General features: G+C 51.4%; 4 protein-coding genes across 4 annotated transcripts; 2 read left to right on the plus strand and 2 right to left on the minus strand.

Annotated features, from left to right (window-relative positions):
• Positions 1-38: 38 nt before the first annotated feature.
• Positions 39-1,128, plus strand: BU25DRAFT_70137 (uncharacterized protein). The gene has a single exon (XM_033712027.1). It carries the CDS (start codon positions 412-414, stop codon positions 988-990), a length of 579 nt encoding a protein of 192 aa, XP_033561365.1. The 5' UTR covers positions 39-411; the 3' UTR covers positions 991-1,128.
• Positions 1,013-3,983, minus strand: BU25DRAFT_469623 (potassium transporter; the record flags this gene model as incomplete). The annotated part of the gene is made up of 6 exons (XM_033710766.1): positions 1,013-2,497; positions 2,545-2,908; positions 2,958-3,284; positions 3,339-3,403; positions 3,460-3,720; positions 3,771-3,983. The coding sequence occupies 6 exons, from the start codon at positions 3,981-3,983 to the stop codon at positions 1,268-1,270; spliced, it is 2,460 nt and encodes an 819-aa protein (XP_033561366.1). The 3' UTR covers positions 1,013-1,267.
• A 1,256-nt stretch (positions 3,984-5,239) lies between these two features.
• On the minus strand, positions 5,240-5,818 carry BU25DRAFT_342132 (uncharacterized protein; the record flags this gene model as incomplete). The annotated part of the gene is made up of 3 exons (XM_033702894.1): positions 5,240-5,336; positions 5,389-5,686; positions 5,737-5,818. 3 exons carry the CDS (start codon positions 5,816-5,818, stop codon positions 5,240-5,242), a joined length of 477 nt encoding a protein of 158 aa, XP_033561367.1.
• Positions 5,819-8,345: 2,527 nt separating this feature from the next.
• BU25DRAFT_342487 (hexose transporter-like protein) lies at positions 8,346-10,196 on the plus strand (the record flags this gene model as incomplete). Its single annotated transcript, XM_033702911.1, has 5 exons — positions 8,346-8,414; positions 8,464-8,599; positions 8,649-8,870; positions 8,930-10,015; positions 10,069-10,196. The coding sequence occupies 5 exons, from the start codon at positions 8,346-8,348 to the stop codon at positions 10,194-10,196; spliced, it is 1,641 nt and encodes a 546-aa protein (XP_033561368.1).
• Positions 10,197-12,265: the final 2,069 nt, after the last annotated feature.

Below are 12,265 nucleotides of genomic sequence, written 5' to 3' on the forward strand. Positions count from 1 at the left end.
CACAATTCATTTTGGGTCTTCCTCTGCTCCTCCAAATCGCTACATCTCCCATCATTGGAGACCTCTGCTTTGACGGTCAATGATGTTTCCCCTCTGGCTCCTTGCGCCTACACCTGTACCCATGGTTCGCGATACTGTAGCCTCATACTTCTTTCTTGGATCAAGAGAGCAGGAAGATGCGATGTCCACCGTCATATTCTCACCCCCCACGTCTACCTTGGCTGGAAACGCTCATCACAACAATCTCATCCTTGCTGCCGTCCCACTAGTACATGTCAATCAGACAGCAGAGGACAAAGTGGCATCCGGTACCTCCGTCACATATAGACCCAAGTACAAGGCCCATCGGACCAGAAATCGTATCCTGAATATCGCCGAAATGATGCCCTCGAGCAAACTCCCTCCTTCCCAATGCCCGCTGGCACGGCTCAGACAGTATCATATCTCATTTGCACCATCAGTGAGTCCTGCAAGACCGAGTGCTCTCTACCTCTGTCGATTGCATGTTCGCCCATCGTTGGGCTTGCAGCTGTAGTCAGCCGCCAGCTGTTGTCATCTTCCAGGTGTCGCCGGCGTGCAGTTGTCGGAGACTTGCAGCGGTCCGGAACGAAGCATAGCAGGAGCCATGTGCAAAGACACAGCGCCCACATGAACCACGTCGACTACCGCCGCGCACCTCCACCAAACCTGCACAGCTATCCCTTCAATCCTCTCCCACTTCCTCTCTGCGCTCCCTCTCCTCGCTGCGCTCCCTCTCCTCGCCCCGCACTACCAACCGCACAGTCTCCCTCCTCTCACCCTCAACTCCTGCCTATCCTCAGTTACCGCTTCCTTCACTCATACGATCCGCCGCGTCTAGTAGCTGCTGACAAGTCATCTCTTCCTTCAGCGGACTTCTCGAGCAGCGTTAGTGGTGCGGCGACATGGAGGATGCGGCGGCGGATGAGTAGAGTGCTGAGGCGTGGTCGGGATCTGGTTGTGGAGACATGATGGTATGATGGTTGGGAGCGCATGGGTTGCGGCGTGCTGGGGAGTTATGGAGTTGGAATGGTTGGTGTTGCGTGTTTGGTTTGCCGCACATTTGGCGAATAAAGCAGGTAGCTCTTAGACATTCTCTTAGACATTCTCTGTGATTCAGGCATGTTCTGGTCGCAAAACACCGGAGCCGCGATCGCGAACAAAGCGGGAAAGTGGAAGCTGATCTCACAGCATGTTTCCATTGCTCACCAAGATATGTAGTAAGAGGGCGAATAAACCAATCCAATGCTTATACCTCTTTCACAAAGCCAACCTCAATGACCTTATCGATCGGCACACTCAAGCTCTGCACCTTGGCTCTGGTGTTATCTCTTAGCACGATGAAAGCCTTGAGCAGCAGCGACCGCCCGATATTCGTGCCCTCTTTAACGCGCATCTGTTCTTTGCCCATGATGTACAGGACTTCGTCCTTGAACGCTCGGTCTAATGCATCCAGCCGCGCAGCGGTGCTGTTGGTGGTGATGGAAGTGGAAGATATCTGACGAGATCGTTTTTGTGCTCGTTCCACGGATAGTGAGGATTGATCTTCTCTTTCAGAGACATCGGTTTGTGTGGCAGAGGCGTCGCTGAAGGTGCTCGAGTTCTTCAAGATGCCGGAACTTCTTCGCCGCTTAGCAGCTGATGCTGTGGCGCTTTCGCGCTTTTTGTCTGCTGCTCGAGTGACGATATGGTTCCAAACTTTCTCATATATCAAAGCGGTAAGGTCTGGGGTAATAACTTCGTCTTTGTATCCGTGGTTTACTACCAGACGATAGCAATTTGGTATTGCAAGACGAGAGACGTGGTATCGCTCTTCCAAAGGGACTGTGGGTTTCTCCTGTGGCCGCAGATGGAAAAATACCATGACTTCCGGTGCAGTGACAAGCTTACGAATGAACTGACTGAAGACAATGGGCGTAGTATCGCCATCTTTATCGAAGAAGATGCCGAGTCCACCCATGGAGCTGAGCTGTCTGCCTCCGAAGAGCTCAGTAAGTTCCAGCTTTCCATTGTCGTTTGTCTTGACGAAGTGTGTGGTGGGGAAACGATCCTCGGCTTCGGACTTCCATTGTTGCTCTTTTCCAAAGCGCCAGAGGATAAAGATACATGCCAAGAGACACGAAAGCAGGATTGTAAACCAGCCACCATCTGGAACCTTGACAAGGGCTGAGCTGAGATATGTGCCGTCGATGCTAGCAATGGCTACCAGCGGAAGAAATATGTAGTAGGGTTTGATGCGCCATACTAAGATGGCGATCAGAGTAACCAAAATGGTATCGAAGAAGGTCACAAACATGACACAGACACCGTAGGCGTCTCCAAGTGATGCTGTGTTATTATAGATCGCTGCGACGAGCACCGTGCCTATCATCAGCAGCCAGTTCACAACAGGAACGTAGAAGTTGCCATAATAGGTCTTGGAGGTGTGCTTGACCTGGATCTGAGGGAAGTAAGATAACTTCATGAGTTGAGCAAGAAGCTAGAGAAGTTTAGCAAATGAAACGCGTTCGAGTAGTATGAACTTACATGGAAAGTGGCTGTTATGATACATTGTGAAGCTACCATAGCTGCGCAGACGGCAATGATGAATGAAGGTATTAGCCAGCCGGGCGGTGCGCAGTTGTAGAACGGATCCGCAAACGCTTCAGGACGCTCGGCGATGAACGCCGCTTGGCCGATGTATGTCAGGAGCAGGCTTGGGTACACGAATCCAATCCAGCTGACTTGGATAGCTTGACGACTGAACGCGCCAATACCGGCGAACAGCACCTCAACACCAGTAAAGCATAAAAGAATGCCTCCAAGGCTGCGCCATCCGGCGTACTTGTTGCGTACGAGATATTTGAAGGCATGATAAGGGTTGAAAGCCTGCAGCATGCCGTGATCATGTCTGAGATTGTTAGTAGGGATTAGACCGACACTATCATGTCTAGACGTACCTGGCTAGATTGTACATCCCAAAAGCGGAGTTCAGCGCCAGCCAAACGATAACGATTGGGGAGAACGCCTTCGAAAAGCGATTGATGCCGAACGGTTGAGCTAGGAACAGCAGGACCAAGATGGTACAGGTCACACCAATGATCGTGGACTTGGATATATCACTGTTGATCTCGTTCAAACCTTGCACCGCACCAAGCACTGATTGTGCTGGAGTCAACACTCCATCAGCAATGACCATAGACACAGCGAAGACTCCTATGGCTTGCAGAAGGTAGCGGAAAAATGTGGTTTTCTCGATCGTCGAGCGAACATGCTTTTGTGATCGACTATACACCAGAACTCATTAGCGACCATCCGTTTATGTGATAGTGACAGCGCACCTGAATAACACTCTTGATTTGCGTGACCTTGTCGCATCACGAGGATCGCTGTTCGAGATGTTTGCCTGCTCAAGTAAGCATTTGATCAAGACAGTCCGTGTTGTAGTTACATTCCACTTACGTATCGAGACAGCAACGAGTATGTGCTAAAAGTACCACCCTCGCCGTCATTGTCGGCTCGCAGTATGATAAGAACATACTTGAGAGTGACTATGAGTGTAAGGGACCATATAATTAAAGAGAGTGCCCCACAGATATCAGCACGATCAGGCGGTGAATAGAACGTCGAAGAAAAGACATAAAGAGGTGAGGTCCCGATATCTCCGTAGATGACGCCTACAGACTCATAAGCCAGCATAAGCAATTCGCTCACGCTGAAGGCCTATAGAGAGTCAGCAACAGACTGTTAGTATATCGATCAAGGGAACACACCTGTCGGCCCTTGTAACCACCCTCGTCTCGGAGCCCTGCATCCTCATCTTCTGCAGTCTCGAGCTCGAGAGACTTCTCGATGTCAATCGATGTTCTTCGTATACCACGTGACCTGGAGCGCTTTCGTAACGCTGCGCCTTCTCCAGCATCGATAGATGGCTTCGACTTTGAGGGCCGAGATGACGTGTCTGAGGTTTCATTCGCAGCGGTCATCGCCACAGGCTGTGATATAGCTTGCGCCCTGGGGCAGGGGCTGCGAACAGCGTTGAGTCTGACGCCGTGTAGATGGTGAGCGGCCCGTGGTCAATAAACGAAGTTCCACGCAGTCACACGGGCAGGGAGCAGAGATCACCTTGTGGTTGGTCCTTCGAGAGCCGGGTTATCGGTCGACCCATCTTTCCACGTGCTGTGTAGAAGGGTTGGACGTCTCTTCACAGGAGGGGGTGGCTTAGAGGGGCGACAGCTCCATCCGGTATGGTCTCGGGTGTTTAGCGCCTTGAATGGACGCCATCGCCATCTTTCTGCAGTGGTGTGCGGCGAAAGCACGGATACCCGGGAGTTAACGCAATTGTTTAACTGGTGTGCTTATCATCGGTTGCTGGACGATGCATAATGAGGTTCAAGGCTGTCAATGAATGGTGCACAACGTGGTGAACGGGTGCCGATGATAGGCGCGTCAATGCAGCGGGTGGTCACAGCTCTGCATACAGGTATTGCGACATCTTCAGTTCACAAAGACCACAGGCTGTTGTTCAGAATCTAGAGGTATGCGGCGGTGAGCGCGGAGTGCGGGTGGATCGTGAAGTTGAATGCAGGGTTAACGTTTGGTGCGGGAGGTGTGGGGTTTTGCAGCGCTAGTGCGCCGGTCAAGGAAACACCACCGAGTCTTAGAAAGTCCGACATGAATCGAGGGCCAAGCTATCACACAGTGCCATCTTCAGTTGCGGACGCTCAGCTATGCTGTTCCTTACTCAATGGTCCTTCGGCATCAAAGTCATGCTTCATAGTAAAGCTTGAAAAGCGATTGCGATGTCTACATACCTCAGAAATACCGAACTTCGTAAGTATTCCGCAGGTCTTCAGGTCGCTCGCAAGGAGGCAGACGCGATGTATGCAGTCACGTTCAATCGAACCGCAGACTAAAAACCCACATTTCGGACAAGACCATGTGATGTGAGGATTGCGTTTTCAGTATTGCGGTGCAGGATCCATATTGAAAAGGCAGCCAGGAGGTCGTCAGACTACTGGCACAACGGCGGTAGATAGACTTTCTGGGGATATTCGATGAAGGTGATATTTCAAGTATTAGATTCATTGCAATATCATAGTACGTGAATGGGGTATTTGTCCAGAATATTCAGACCAACGCCACGCTGAAAACAATTTACTCATTAGCCCTGATGCCACCATAATTCCATATCGAACCCTTGCCGAGAGGCAGTGTACACTATGCTGCTCAGATTCGATGCTTAGACACCAGCCATGTCTGGTGGGGGAGCAGTGTTGCCGCGAGACGAGTTGCGGATGTGGAGAGCGGAGAGCACAGTAGTAGCGAGGAAGGTCAACCTACGATACGTTAGCAAATTGTCTACTGGAGCATTGGATACACAATACTAACCAGAGGAACGCTCCAAACACAATAGCAGCAATACCGCAGTTGTGGAAGGTGCCGTGACCGGCCCAGCCCCAGTAGATATCACGCCAGAGCACAGCCACAGCAATGAATGCTGCGAACCAGAAGAGCATGGTCAAGAATTCAACACCCGCGATGGCGAACTTGTGGGCAGCGCGAGGGAAGCGTGTTGGTGCGAGCGTCAGGTATGCGACTGCGAGGAGAGTCCATACTGAGGTGAAGAGCATGAAGTTGAGGCTGTGAGGAGACCAGCTAGCCCAGGGGTTTGTGTATTGGTCGACAACTAACAGCACTTTAGTATTTGATAGAATACACAGAAGTTTCAATACGTACGGTAAGCTGTGAGACCTAGTACGATAATAGAGAAGAGGACCTGGACACCGCGAATGCCCAAGACGATAGCTGGAGCGACCATTTTGATGTTGTTGTTACTGGATCCGCTTGGGGAAGGTTCTTGGTGATATTTATGGAGGATTTGCTGCTTTTTGACAGGTGTTTGCTGTCAAAAGAGGCTGGGATGAATGTGAAGCTTGCCGCCCATCACGCGCCCTTATTATACGTGTGATGCTCGAGAGCAATGATGAAAGCCACGACAATGACGTCGGCAGAGTGATCTGCAAGAAAACAAGAAGTGGCAGGGAGGTCATGTGCCACTTTGATTGGCCAGACACAGCACGCTATGCTGAAAACACGCCGTTAGTGCGACACGTCAAAGATCTGCCTTGTCACAACTCTTTGCTTCGTGTGCTTTGACGGTGAACGTCACGGTCTGAATCTCTTGCCTTGTGCTTGTCCTTTTCAACGGAAACCGGAGAGTTCTCCTGCCCGACTGCCTCGACGCTCGTTCCCTTGTGTCGTGAATTTTGGCAATACGGTGTTGTGGCGGTGCGCTGACACGTTTTCTCACTGCCTAAATCCCGACGCGGCTCCAAAGAAATGTCGGCAAGAACGGCAGACAGCGCCAGCCTCCTTGCTTCATTCCTCGATGATATCAACATTAGCACCCGCCTCGTCTTGCCTTCAACTCTGTCAGAAATTCGGCAAACTTACGCTTTGTGCGACCGACACTCGTTCTGCAGTTCTGAAATAGCCAGCTTCAACATACTCGCAGATAGTGCCTTCAAAAAGTCCACTGAAAGCCTTCAGCACGTGTCTGGCCTCCTTCCTGACTTTCCATAACCCACGGTAGTCCTTTTCCAATTGATTGGTTGACAGAGCCTGCCAACTAACGTTGGGTACCTCCCATCATTACGAGGATCATCGGCTTGCGTCCGGCTTTGTTCTACTACTCAAGAGCAGTGGCTTGGCCTCCCTCCTACTGCCTGTCTAGCAGTCTCTTACCTCATGTCCTTGTGTCTTCAAGGTATCCGCAGGACCGTCGCAGGCAAAATGTTTCAAGATCGAAGGTGAGATGTCGTGGGGTCGATCGTGTTTGTATAACGTAAGATTGCGCGATCTCTCCATAATCGGCATGTCCTTTTTGTCGACAAGGTAAGCCGAATGCATTAGCAATCATCCACCTACTGGACTATATGTCTTTCGGTGTTTCCTCTTCTTTCTAGTCGAGTCTGTTTCTTATTTTTCGTCGCTGCTCTTCACTCCTGTCGTTTTTGGGATTCTCCATTTGTTCCCTTCGGGGTCGGTACCTGCAATCTGTTGCTTCGAGCGATGGCCTTGAGTATCTAGTGAGTATAGCAATTCTCTCAGTCAGCCTGCATAATTTGAATTGCCCCTAGAGAGGGGCACCCTCGATGGCATCCCTTGTATCTCGACACACGGTTCACATCGCAATTAATACCTCCTACCTGCGCCGTATACCGGACATGACTGAGACAGCACGTGCATAGATCTTATTGTGGTGGCTTATGGGCCTCACCCAACACCAGCAGGCTTCCAGAAGTTTAATAGGTAAGATTGGCTTGGTGCATGTTGTATGCTACCAGTAACCACGCAACTGCCGTGTTTGCATGGTGCAACGGGAGCGAACGATTGTGGCCCATGGTCACCAGATGTCAGCGGGTTTGGCGAGGTCATCATCTTTAGCCAAGCCGGCTTAACCCCAACGCTACTGCCCCCGCATTCACGTTTCCACACTTTCCAACACCCGCGGAGTCTAACGGCCCGTTCATCCTGTCCACTTCATCAGTTCCAGGACGAATTCGATTGGCAAGAGTCAGCACTCAAAGGTGCCCTCAACTGCCATGGCTGTAAGCGCTATCCTTGTGAAGTATAATCGCTGTACGATGAGGAAGCGAGTATGCCATCTTGAACAGGCCTCTGCAACCCGAGAGGAACAGGAATATTTATTACAGATGACGACTTAAAGCTTCCATGTACCGGATTTTCGTTACCGGAATCCGGAGTCTTTCCATGGATCATCGTCTGTAGACGCACCAGAGCCGCAACACCATGCCACATCGCCACGTGCGGCTATCGCATCTGCCCAAGATCACCATCCCCATGCTCGGCAGACGAAGAGTGCTGTCCGCAAATAGCCTTGGTGTGCTTACCTGCATTTGAATCCGTCTTGGGCTGCCAACCTCACTTTTCGGGTCACAACCACAAACTGCAATATGCGACATCGCATGGTCTATATGAACCAAGGCGGGATAGATTAGGCTCAAGTAATACCTATTTCAGGCTTCTCGGGCACTTTTCGACGATCGTCGGTATGTGATTAGCGCGGCGATTGGAGGATTCGAGGACCAATTTACCCGGTACCGATGATCAACCTGAAATGCCCAGACGCTTAACCCATGCGAGGTGTTCTTTCGGTATTGCGGGCACATTCTCCGTCTCTGCCCACACAGACGTCGAGTAACCTGGGGAAGAGCCGAATATGGGGATTGGTACCCTTGGCGGGGTTTGGTTCTATAAGGTCAGGTCCATGTCGTTGTTGCAGATGTCCGCCAGCGCTGCCCAGCCCTTGCTCTCTCGACAACATGGCTATCATCAAGGCTCGAGATGGTACCTCCGATCCGATCATCACGCGCATGGTCGCGGAAGATAAGGTACATTGACTACGTCTAGTTGTCGCTGCTTGTGCTAATGAAGGCCAAGGTGCCATGGTACAAGAAACCTAACCTCCGCCTGATGTACATCTGGCTCTTCCTGTGTTGCATGGGTGTAGAGATGACATCCGGTTTCGACTCGCAGTTGATCGGCACACTGCAATTCTCACAGCCGTTCAACAAATGTAGAGTGCCCCAACATTGAGGCTTAGCGCGTGTGGCTGACTCCTGCAGACTTCGGTGATGGCTACCAGACCCTCAACAGCAAGAAGAAATTGCAGTGGGACATCCGACCAGGCATTCTTGGCTTCATCTCGTCGTGCTACCAGCTTGGATCCATTCTCGCAGTGCCTATTGCCCCATGGATCAATCAAAAATACGGAAGACGTTGGTCCATCATGGTGGGCTCTTCCATTATGGTTTGTGGAGCGTTACTGCAAGGTTTCGCTCAGCATGGTAAGCATATAGCATCACTCCTCAACGTATACTGGCACACGTACTGACTGCGGATACAGTTGGCATGTACGTCATCGCTCGTATGCTTCTCGGCGTTGGCATCCTCTTCGCCATCATCTCAGGATCCGCTCTCATCGGAGAACTCGGTTATCCTAAGGAGCGCGCAACCCTTACCTCGCTCTTCAACGCATCGTATTTCATCGGAGCGATCCTAGCTGCAGCCATCGCAACTCGAACCACCGGCATCAAGGGAGACTGGAGCTGGCGCCTTCCGTCTCTGCTGCAAATCGTACCCTCGCTACTCCAAATCTGCACCGTCTTCCTCCTCCCTGAGAGCCCCCGTTGGCTGATCAGCAAAGACCGCGACGATGAAGCCTTTGCCATCCTCACCAAATATCACGCCGAAGGCGATACCGACTCGCTCCTCGTGAAAGCAGAAATGGCACAAATCCGCTCGACCATCAAGATTGAGATGGAGCACTCCAATCAGTCATGGCTCGACCTCTTCAAAACCGCCGGTATGCGCCGCCGCGCCCTCATCGCCGGTTTCCTCGGCCTCTTCACGCAGATGAGCGGTAACACACTCCTCTCATACTACCAAAACCTGCTTTTCGAGCTCATCGGCTACACAACGGACTACGCAAAGACACGCATCAACATCGCCAACCAGTGCTGGAGTCTTTTGAACGCCGTGATCATCGCGGTGATCGTGACACGCTTCCGGCGCCGCTGGATGTTTATGCTGTCCGCAGGATCCATGATGCTAGTCTTCATGAGCATGACCATCTGTTTCCAGCGCCTCGGGCACGCAAAGGACCATGGATATTCCAACAAGTCGGCGCAATACGCTGCGCTGTTCTTCTACTTCGCGTACTCGCCGTGCTACAACATCGGCAACAACTCGCTCACGTACACGTACCTTGTTGAGCTGTTCCCGTACGCGCAGCGCTCTATGGGTATTGGGTTTGAGCAGATTTTCGGCAAGTTGGGTGGCTTCTTCAGCATCAATGTTAATCCGATTGCGATGAAGGCGCTGAGTTGGAAGTACTTCGCTATTTACTGCGGATGGATTACTTTTGAGTTCTTGTTCGTGTACTTTATGTACCCGGAGACGTACAATCGTACGTTGGAGGAGCTCACGTTCTGTAAGTCATGGCGAGAAGATTTGCCAGATGGATATTTGCTAATGAGACGACAGTGTTCGAAGACAAGGCGCTTGCGGATGAAGCGGTCAAGGCTGTGGAGAAGCAGGTCAATACTGCGCATATCGATGGTGAGGAGCATGGTGATAAGACGCATGTCACGGCTGTCGAGCGTGCTCTCTAAGTACATAGAGTTACACCTTGCGTATCATCGTGCTAAGCATGCTACGCTAGTGGCATCGTTGTTGACAAAATTGCAGAGGTAGATCCACGCTACCAAGTATATCGGAGGCTACCTCGCAGACTTGTACCGTCAGGTGGTGTACTTACTGTCCCCCAGACCCTTTCCAGCCGCTTGAATCGCCCTTATTGGAGCACTGGAGGCGCCAACACTGCTGCTGCAATTTGTCAGGGGTTTTACCGTAGGTGTTGTAAGCATCAAGTGAGCTTGAGGTGCTGTGGCAGTACTAAGTTTAGCTGCCGCTGCCAATCTCCAAGGTGTCGCAGGCTGTGCGGAAGACCCAACCGCTGGGGCAGGGAGGCAACCAACAGATGCACCTCCCGTTGCAGGTGTCGTATCAAAGTTGTCGTGGCAGCTCTTCGCAAGCTTCCCTGGAGTGTGTCGATGGAGCCGGCATCGTAGCCGCAGCAGCAGTCATGCCCGGCATAATGGATGCCGTTCCCACATTCGTCGCTGGCAGAACGGTAGTAGCCGCAGCCAGCGTCCCGGATGTTGCGTTTGAACTACCAACATCGCTGTGCTGGGTTGCCGTCGAGCCAGAGCCGGGAGTTGAAATCGCCGGTTCTGACGTGGATGCCGCATCAGAGCCGACGTTGCTGTTGTGACAGCTCTTCAACAAGTCCGCAGGAGCTGTGGCAGCTGATGAAGTATTTGTTGCAGCCACCGCAGCGGTTGTGGAAAGTGTTGCAGGATTCGTTGGTCCAGCTGCCGTCGATGAAATAGTAGTAGGTGTTGCGGTATCGGTTGGTCCGTACAGTGTCTGACTATACCCCTGACCACTACCCTGGACTAGTGTGTTACAGGTCAGGTATGTAGTCGTCTCTCCTAGCTAGATAGCAATCCAGCGCAGTACTCCATCGACCCAATAGTCCTACGTTATCGTTTACCGTAACTATCAGTATTCTACAGCAGTCCACACCGCTACAGTACACATTAAGACATTTGCACTGTTCGTAAAATCATACCTTGCTGCACTTTCTCGTCCTGGAAGCTTTGCTACCTCGCCTGTAGTGACTCCATCGTCTTCTCGGTCTCGCGTGCTACTTCCTCAATGCCGCCGACTTGGCTGTAACGTCTTTGATCTGCTAGCGCAAAACGGTGTTTTCCTATTCTTTGCTCCAAGGTCCTTTTAGTACCCTTCAGCATTTCTGTAAGTACTGTCGAAATGTTCTTGAGGTACATATATTGCTTATTGCTCGAATAGAGCTGTTGGTGCAACTCAATGTTCTCTTCATTCGCAGCTTTGAGGTGTTTTTCAGTGTTGTCTACGGCGGTGTTAAGCTGCGCCTTCAGCTGCATATATTGCTTTTTGCTCGAGAGGTGCTGTTGTTGGGATTGTTGGAGTTGAGTGTCAAGCCGCTCGAATTGCATGTATTGCTTGACCTTCGAGCGGACGTCTGCAGTACCTTGCCCCAAAAGACAATGAGGAGAGGAACGATTTCGGCAAGATTGCTGTTCTCGGCTGTGAGGTTCATGATAGTGATGTGATCTTGGGGCGGTTTTGTGCATGTGAGGTGCAACGCGACTCTTTGCCCACTTCAGCTTGCGCCTGAGAAACTTCGTGCTTCTTATGCTTAGAAGTTTTCTCCATTCACCACCTCGGTACGTTACGTGTGCATTGTGTGCCAAAGTCGCTCTCACCAGGTCAAGTAGACCCAGTAAATGAACGAGCAAGAACCGACTGGTAACTTCATACGAGTCGGCTACCATATTGTGAGCACCCCGGTCAATGCGATCGAAAGTCTCGTCTATATGATCGATCATTGGAAGAATGATGCAGCAGACGATGAAGACCCCAAGTGGCACTGCACTGAGCAGCCGCAGATTCATCCCAAGCAGACTCAGAAGGTCAAAGAATATGCCGTGAAGGATGCCGGAAATAATGTCGAATGACACAAGGGAGAGTAGGGTGAGGAAGGACCCAGACCTTGGGAGCAGGAATAAGAGAATGAGGAGCGGCGTCAGCCACACAGCCCTCCGGACTGACTGCAGCAACTCCATGTTGACGGGAG

Source organism: Macroventuria anomochaeta, assembly GCF_010093625.1.
Source record: "Macroventuria anomochaeta strain CBS 525.71 unplaced genomic scaffold BU25scaffold_18, whole genome shotgun sequence".
NCBI lineage: Eukaryota > Fungi > Ascomycota > Dothideomycetes > Pleosporales > Didymellaceae > Macroventuria > Macroventuria anomochaeta.